This window comes from Podarcis erhardii, assembly GCF_964252035.2.
Source record: "Podarcis erhardii genome assembly, chromosome: 8".
Taxonomy (NCBI): Eukaryota; Metazoa; Chordata; class Lepidosauria; order Squamata; family Lacertidae; genus Podarcis; species Podarcis erhardii.
In genome coordinates, this window is record NC_138499.1 from 43,141,915 (window position 1) to 43,151,342 (window position 9,428).

The 9,428-nt window shown below is 42.9% G+C and overlaps 1 protein-coding gene across 3 annotated transcripts in view; it reads left to right on the top strand.

Moving 5' to 3' along the window:
• GAREM1 (GRB2 associated regulator of MAPK1 subtype 1) overlaps positions 1–8,797 on the top strand; it is a 76,966-nt gene extending 68,169 nt beyond the window's left edge. For all 3 annotated transcript variants that reach the window (XM_081873678.1, XM_081873679.1, XM_081873680.1), the window contains 3 exons: positions 1,064–2,236; positions 6,096–6,262; positions 7,498–8,797. In XM_081873678.1, the coding sequence (XP_081729804.1) occupies positions 1,064–2,236; positions 6,096–6,262; positions 7,498–8,410 (2,253 nt within the window). In that variant the 3' untranslated portion in view covers positions 8,411–8,797. The remainder of the gene's footprint in view (positions 1–1,063; positions 2,237–6,095; positions 6,263–7,497) is intronic.
• The last annotated feature ends 631 nt before the right edge of the window (positions 8,798–9,428 follow it).

Consider the following 9,428-nt stretch of genomic DNA (forward strand, 5'->3'; position numbering starts at 1 on the left):
AAGGTTGCCCTGTGATCTTCATGGCTGCATGAGGATTTGAACCCTGGACTCCCAGGTCACAGTCCAGTGCTTTAGCCACTACACCGCACAATACAAATATACACCCAAGGCTGAGACCCAAGAAAACCTAGCCTTCCCCGCATCCAGCTGAAGAAGCTTGCCTCTGACACTCTTAAAGAGTGTAGACCAGAAAAGGGGCAATTTTTCTATGAAATTGCAAAGTTTCATCAAGGGGAGGCAGGCTCTGCAACCTAACTTGTGCATTCAGTATTGCTCACTCCTGATTCTCTGTGTCTCTTGGTTCAGCCGTGTAGCTTGCCACTTGGCTACTTGCCTCGGGATAAGCTGCAATTCCTCCAGGACATGATCAGTCCAAGTAGTAAACTCTACCTGTCACCTTTCCTACAATAATAGAATTTGATTGTTTCCTGGGCTTAGGAAACACTAGCATTTGTAGCCCAACTCTGTGTCATCTTCACTGATAGCACTTGTATACTCTCCTTTATGTTTTAACCTCCTATACACACACACACACACACACACACACACACACACACACACACATGAGTATTCAACCATTGTAGTACTCCATTATGTCCTTGAAGCACAGATCCATGGCAGAACTATAGAGGCTGTCTTAAGCCAGAAAAGAGAGGATGCAGCTGGCACCTGCCGCACTGCCAGTTATGGGAGTGGGATGAAAAATTCAGCAAAGTCAGAGTGACTCAGTCCTAATTTGCAAGGCTTTGCAGGGGGTGGTCTTACTCGGTTCAAATGTTTGCTTTCCCTACATTAATTGCATTGTTTTTATTCTTTGGCTGGGGCATAATTTTTTCCAGGATATGTCAGAATTGCCTGTGTACATATGGATTCATAGAATTTCATATTCAGTAAAGAAATCAGGTTGGTTGTAGAGGAAATTTAAATAAGACATTTTAAATAAATGTTGATCCGTTATCTGCAGTTTCAATAATTTTTAATTTGTTGTTTCTGCAGCTGTTGCTTTTATGCTTCATGTTCGAAATGACTTACCCGGGCATCTCTTAAATTTTCTGTGCTACAGGTGGCTTCGGGCGAATGCAACGAAGACACCGAGCTTTACAACATCACCCTCTGCACGGGAGACGAGCTGACGTTAATGGGGCAAGCGGAAATCCTCTATGCAAAATCTTCCAAGGAAAAGTCACGGCTCAACACCATCTTCAAGAAAATCGGGAAGCTCAATTCCATCAGCAAGCTGGGCAGAGGCAAGATGCCGTGCCTGATCTGCATGAACCACAGGACCAATGAGAGCATCAGCCTTCCTTTCCAGTGCAAGGGCCGCTTCAGCACACGCAGCCCCCTGGAGCTGCAGATGCAGGAGGGCGAACACACCATTCGCAACATCGTGGAGAAGACACGGCTGCCCGTGAATGTGACTGTGCCCAGCTCTCCGCCGCGAAACCCTTACGACCTGCATTTTGTCCGCGAGGGGCACCGCTACAAGTTTGTCAACATTCAGACCAAGACTGTGGTGGTTTGCTGTGCGCTGCACAGCAACAAAATCATTCCCATGCACTTCCCTTTGCATTTGGCTCTTCCAAAGTTCACGCTCCCCGAAAGCCTTGTGAAAGGGGAGGTGGGTCACGAAGCCTTTGTCAAGCACTGGTTCAGTCTCTGCCAAGAGCAGTTTGACATAGACGAGTATTCCCGTGGCGTAAGAGATGTGAAAGCCGACTGGAATGAAGAGTGCAAAAGTCCCCAGAAAGCCCGGCCCCACAGCCACAACCACATGCCAAACTCTCTTAGCTACGCTCGGGACGAGTTGACGCAATCCTTCCACCGCCTCTCGGTTTGTGTTTATGGAAACAACCTCCATGGAAATAGTGAGGTGAACCTTCATGGCTGCAGGGACTTGTGCAATGAGTGGGCTTTATTCTCCCATGATGCCCTGCAGTGCCAGGACTCTGGCGATGGCAGCAGCGACTACCTGTTCCCTGAAGTTTGTGAAGAATCGTTGTGTTTGCCTACCAAACCGGAACTTCCTTATGAGGAACTGTGGCTGGACCAGGGGGGTGGGAAAATGAATGATCAGCCTTTCACTCGCTCACAAAGTGAGAAGAACAAATGTGACAGCTATAGGAGTTCTTTCCGGTCCAAGTGTGGCAATTCTTCTCTTCCAGCACCTATAACAGTAACATCAAAATCTCCAGAAGTTTCCCTACCTCCACCACCTGTGCCTCCTAAATCAGAAGCAGTAAGTCATGGTCTTTCTTTTTTCTAATAAAGATGGGTGATGGTAGGTCCAGATCATAAACTTAAAAGTGTTGATCTGGATAATGGGGTGAACTTGATTTCCTGACCCAGGATTGCAAGTCCTACTGTCATAATTGTGAATTCAGATGCTTTGGGATCCCCCAGATCTTCTGCAGAAAGAATTATTTCCTCAGTTAGCCCATACCCATTTCATAGTTCTTGAAGGCTTAAGTACAATCCTGTATATATCTACTTAAAAGTATACCTCGCTGAGCTCAGTGGGTCTTACTCACAATAAGATGGGTATAGGATAGCAGCCTTGGTGTTCATTTTTCCCCCTCTAGAGTTTGCACTTTTCTAGATTGGTTTGGAAGTAAACCACATTTGAGAACAGGATTTTATTGCGTCCAATAAAAATGTATCCCTGTAGAGCATGCATTTTTCTGTGCATTGTGCAACTTCACATGTAAATTTGAATGGAGAAATGTTTTTTTTGCTATGCAAAGAATTTTTGCCATTTTTAATGGTAAGATGAAACTCAATGCTGAATGAATATGTCCTCCCAAGAACAAAAGGTTACCAACTTGGAACCTGCTTAATGCTCCTGGGGAAGAAGAAAAATGGAGAAACACTTGAGTGATGGAAATTGACTTAGCAAATTGAACAGGCAGGGTTTTTTGGGTTTTTTTAAAAAGGGGTCTCTATGTTGCAAACCATAAGTATTCCATGTAATACTTTGCATCAAGGAACAGTATGATTAAAATTGCATTAGAGCTGAGCATATGTCTGGTGTATGGGTCAAAAAATAATATGCCCTGAATGGAAAAATCAGCAGTAGAAATCAATAAAATGGTGGAATTAAATAAAATATGGCGTAGAGATAGACAATGGTTTTAAGGAGTTAAGGGTCACTGGAGACTCTTTTTTGGCAGCGTACATGCATGTGGTTGTTTTTTTGTCCCAACATTGACTCTCATCAGACAGATTTTCGAAAGTATGCATAATGCTACAAAACTGAGGTGAAAGTAAGAACAGAAAACTAGTCCAAAACTAGGTCTGGATCAGACCCTAAGCCCATCTAGGCCTACATCCTGCTTCCCACACTGAATAACCAATGCCTGTAGGAAGGCAGCAGGCAGGTCATGAGAACAATGGCTTTCTCCCACTGTTGTTCCCCAGTATGCTCCCTCTGATGCTGGAGCTAATATATAACCATCACAACTTGCAGCCATTGATATCCTATCCTGAATCTCCCACCATTTGGTGTCATTGGTTGGCTCCAGTTTTTAATATGAGGAGAGAAACCTTTTTCTCTATCCACTTCCCCCACACTATTCTTTCTCCCTCTCTCATGTCCCTTCCAACTTGCCTTTTTTCCAAACTTAAAAGCCCACAAATGTTATAGCCTTTCCTCATAGGGCAGTTATTCCAGCCCTGCACTCATTTGAGTTGCCTTTTCTTCATATTTTTCTAGCTCTACAATATCCTTTTTGAGAAGTGGCAACCAGAACTGTACACAGTATTCCAAGTGTGGCCACACAATAAATTTGCTATTACAGTGGTACCTCAGGTTACATACGCTTCAGGTTACAGACTCCGCTAACCCAGAAATAGTGCTTCAGGTTAAGAACTTTGCTTCAGGATGAGAACAGAAATCATGATCGGGCAGCGCGGCAGCAGTGGGAGGCCCCATTAGCTAAAGTGGTGCTTCAGGTTAAGAACAGTTTCAGGTTAAGAACAGACCTCCAGAACGAATTAAGTACTTAACCCGAGGTACCACTGTATACCTGACATGGAATTTGCCTTTTGTACAGGACACTGGGTAGGCATTTTCATTTAGCTGTCCTCCACACTCTCAAAATCCATTAGGCATGTAGAAACTCTTAGACACATCAAAAATATTTCCCTGAATTATATAGCCATGGTGTTGTAGCATATTGTTAGCCTAATTTTAGAAGTTATTTAAATATGCCTTGGTTTAATGAATACCAGTTGGTAGTTGCACGCTAAAAAAAATACATGTTTCTGGAGGTAAAGGCATTTCTCTATATATTTGGTTTAATGCAGTGAGTAAGTAACACTCTTGTTTATTCCTGGCACAATATTTACAGAGCATGTTTGCTTCATTTGTTACTGCTGAGCATACATTTTTTCTCTTAAAGCTTCAAAACAGTGCCCTATGGAGCCTTTCTTGGTACAGGACGGTCTTCTGGGTTGAAGTTCTCTCTAGGACTGAGCTGCTTCTTCACAATGAATATGTAGACAACATTTTATCGCACTTTATAAAAGCATTATTATTGCTCTGCATACCATACTGATGCTTGAGCCGGAATTTAATCAATTTATTGCAATCTAGGGGGCAACACTGAAAGCTCGTTGGTGCTATGGCTGAATTCAGTAACAGCCACAAAAGAAAAATCATTTAGATTTTTTTGCTTGGGAATTGAAGGCCTCTTTAAAGATTAGCTCCTCACATGGAGGTCATCAAAGTGCTATCCTCTGGCCCCTCACTTCTACTCAATTGACACAGCATTGCCTTGACCACTGTACAGCTAGTACCTCTGTACCCACACCTGTCACCCCTATTATTCTGATGCCCTGCCACAGGTGGGATTAATTGGTCTTTGCCAGGAGTGTCCACTTTGTATTGTTTTAGTTTTACTATCTCTGCTTTTTGTGTTTTAAGCTCTGTTTTGTTGTTTTAATGGTACATCACCTTGATGTGTAGAAGGTGATTAATAAATTGATGACGATGATGCATAGGTGCTTGCACAATGGCAGGTATAGTGCTGCATTCTGGATATATAAAACATTTTAATATCTTGAAATAAGCATTAAAAATCAAAGCCTTGTATTCACTGCTAGTATTCACAGAGGGAGAAATTCTCCCATTGTTGTAGTATGCTATCTTGCACCTTTTAAAAAACAAAAAACAAACAACTTACAGTTACAAAACCTGCAATCACAACATTGAAGGGTGGTTACAACCGAAATGTGCAGACTGTCTTGCCTGGTTTTTAAAACACCAGTTTTAAAACGCTTGCCGTTTTCTGTGATAGCAACTCTAAATGATTTCCCATTTCCTACTGGGTAGTTGCATATTTTAATATTTTACCATGGCTTCTAGTTATGGAAGAAGAGGTTCTCCTTCACTCTAGTCTCCTCTTCAGATGTTTCTTGCTCACATAGGTAGACTGTTTGTATATGGGCAGATGACCAAAGTAAGCTGGGTCCAGTAACATCTCTACCAGCTCATGCAATCCTTCAGTGGCTACCATATGCCCTCTGCTGGCAGCAGATAAGTAGACAGGCTATGCTTTCTATATGAATACATATCTGCTACTAAGAAGGCAGTAACATTGTATTCCATTACTCAGGGTTTGCTTGTTTTTAACCACCTTTGTGGGCATTGCAGGATGAATACCACTCCTATTCCTCTTGTTTTGTGATCCTTAAAAAACTGGGACCTGAGCTGATGCATCTACCTCTGATTCCGATGAGGTTACCCACCTGGACTCTCAAGCCTTGTCTTAAATTCTTGCACACCAGGTGTGATGCGGGGGTGAAGAAAAAGAGCTGGGAAGTCACCCAGGAAATCCAGATCTTGCTTGATCAGTGCACTCACTAGGTGGGCTTAAGCAAGTCATTCTCTCTCAGCTTCTGTTCTGCATCTGTAGTAAGTACTGACCTGCTTTACAGGCAGTGCTTTTTTTCTGGGGGTACTCAAGGGTACACAGTACCTTTTTTATAGAAGAAAAGCACTGTTTACAGGGTTTCTGTATGGATTGCTGGTTACTTATGCAGTGTGCTTTGAACATACTAAAGTTCTGCCGAATGATAAAGTTTTATTTCCCTCCTAGGTCAGAGAAGAATGTAGACTCCTGAATGCCCCTCCTGTTCCTCCACGAAATTCAAAGCCAACATCCACCAGTCCATCTGTTCCTCCGCGGGCAAACAAACCAGCACGGCAGCAGACTCGTTCTCCTAGTCCAACACTCTCGTACTATTCATCAGGGCTGCACAACATGTAAGTACGGAACACTTCTGGCTCTCAGCCTTCTCTTGTTCATGAATGCTTACAGTAACTGTGGAGAACATCCTTCCAAGTTATTTCTTCAAACAGTTTCGTGCAAAGTTTCCCTGTAATAACTATACATTTAATAGGTAAGGTAATTTAGCCTCTTGTCTTAATAGATACCTTTGGGTTTTCCTTACAGCTTAAACAGTGGTACCTCGGGTTAAGTACTTAATTCGTTCCGGAGGTCCATACTTAACCTGAAACTGTTCTTAACCTGAAGCACCACTTTAACTAATGGGGCCTCCTGCTGCCACCGTGCCGCCAGAGCACGATTTCTGTTCTCATCCTGAAGCAAAGTTCTTCACCTGAAGCACTATTTCTGGGTTAGCGGAGTCTGTAACCTGAAGGATATGTAACCTGAAACGTATGTAACCCAAAGTACCACTGTATAAGGGAACAGTCACTGAAGTGGATTACTCCAGCCATTTAAAAAAACAACCCAACTCATCAGGGAAGTCCAAATTACTGTAACAAGAAATCCCTGCAGTTTTGCACTGTGCTTTGAAAATTGGTCCACATGTAGATGGGCATACTATGAATTGTGAGGCACTGGATATTAATGTCAAAGGAAGCATTACAGTGCACTGTCATAGAGCACATGTTTTGCAAGTTCATTCCCTTAGAATGAACATGAGAATTATCTCTCATATCTGTCTAGATCCTTCTACCTACTAGGTTTAAGGTACAGGGGCCAGACATCTGTTCTTTATTAAATTAGCAGAGTCCAGATTTCATTATTTCAGTTCAGAATACACAGTGTACCACCCTATTTCCCCCTATACACTTAGTCTAACATGCAATGTTAGATAACTTCGCAAGCTTTACTGGCATGATGAAAAGTGATTTTAAAAAACTTCCCATTGGTGTATAGCAGCAAGCTTAATCAATGTGGTGCCCTTCACTTAAGTGAACAAATTTGCTTAGAAATTACAAAATAATTGTCAGTACAGTTAACTGCTTTTCAGGGAATGTGGGTGTTGTTTGGCTTTGCATGTCGCCCCTCCCCCCCCCCAAGTCTAATTCCTGTGTTTGAATTTGTGATGTGCAAACAGTTCTGCAGAAGGGAAATTGTATAAAGACACTGACCGCCATCTTGACATAATGGAAAGCAAAGTAATAGTTTTCTCACATGACCACCAAGTACCAAAGTAATTATCTTTTTGCTTATCTTTTTTAAAAAAAAGCAATGCTGCAGAAGGAGAAGCTGAGTCTGCCTCCGAGAGTGCTCCTGTTGCTTGCTATCCGTGCAGCACAGTGAAGGCTGACCTACAAGATTTTGGCAACCTACTGCCTTTTGGAAGCCCCTCTGCTGATGCCCCTCTGCTGAGGCTATCGTGGCCAAATCATTGTTCCGGAGCTGCTGAAGGCCTTAACAGGGGTGAATTTCTATTGGACCCAAGCAGGAGTTACAGTTATCCAAGACAGAAGACTCCTGGCACACCAAAGAGAAACTGCCCAGCAACTTTTACATTTGACTTGGATAGAAGTGAATTTCCTGTAGGGGACACCCTACCAGCTGCAGCAGAACCTGGTTGTGCAGTGCCCACTTGCCCAAAGTCGGCGAGTTACTCTCTCGAGTGCACCGATGAGAAGAGCCTGGCAGTCAGTAGCACACCGCAGTCTCTCTCGTGTCCTGCCTTACCCCCTCGTGCACCAAAAGCAGCAGATGAGAAGCCCGGCCTTGACTTGTGTCCACTGCCTTTCAGAATAGATGGTGCGGAGGAAGAGCCGCAGGCAGGCTCACCAGACCTTTCTGAAGATCAGTACCTTGGCAAAAAGGGCATGCAAGACATCTTTGCCATCCCTTATCCTTTCTCATCTCCCCTCCACCTTCAGCTAGCACCAAGGTCCTGCGGCGACGGCTCTCCTTGGCAGCCCCCTGTGGATCTGTCTGGACTTTCAATAGAGGAAGTTTCTAAATCTCTGAGGTTTATAGGTTTATCTGAGGATGTCATATCCTTTTTCGTTACAGAGAAGATTGACGGCAACTTGCTTGTTCAGCTCAATGAAGAGATCCTTTTGGAGGACTTCAAGCTAAGCAAGTTGCAGGTTAAGAAAATACTGCAGTTCATTAACGGCTGGCGACCTAAAATGTAGTGCTACGAGGCCGGTGCAATAAAACTCAGAGAGAGGTGTGCCAGAAGCACCGAGGCTAATACACAGTCTCTTGTTTTTGTTTTTGTTTTTGCACTAAAATCCTCTGTTGCTCTTATGTAAATATAGTAGCAGGAAAAAAACATTCTTACTATGCAGATATTCTGAGTGGTGAGCAGACTCTTTTGTACATAGTAGAAACAGGGAAGTGTGCCTTGTGCATCCCTGAACATTCAGAAGCTGCTAAACAGTGGGCTTTAAAGGGAATTTAATTTGTACTCAGTGTAGTCTATTAAGACATTATATTTATTATTATTGATTAGGCAAAGCTGAACAGCACACAAATCACCTTGATTTTTGTGTGTTTACCAATAAATGTATTTCCTCTTGGGGGGTTTTTTGTTTTTGTTTTTTGTATTCTGATGGCTGCATACCTTGCCTTCAGTTCTGATTTATCCAGTGGTTAGTGTCCTTCTCCCACTCGTTCTAATTGTTGGGGTAGCATTCCTTTTATATGTGGGTTGTGATTAGAACCCTTTTCTGAATGAATCCATCTTCCAGAAGGAAATTCAAACCACAAAAAAAAACCAATGAAGAATTTAGTAGCTTCGCGTCACCTCCAGATGAGTGCAAATTTCTCATTGAAAAGGCAATACAAGTTCACCACTTATTTCTCTGCCTAGTTGAAAACAGGGTTGGTTTTTATAGAGTTGTTGGCCTTTAGGAGAGCAATACTTACCGGTAATCCTCTGCTCTTAAATCTCTTGTGAGCTGTCACTGCCCTGCTCACACATGCATTGTTTTCCTTTCTGCCTTGTTATCCACCTGTGGCCTCTCTTTCTGCTCAGTTATAATTTACAGGGCGAGGAGGGGAAAAGAGAGGTAGCAAAAAACACATTCAGCTTCTACACACATGTATTTATAAAGGGGCAATGATCTATGAACGCAGCATAATTTTCAACCTAATAGCACTTGAGGGAGAAGGAAGGCCTTGGTCTTTCATATAGCTCTGTGGGAAGGG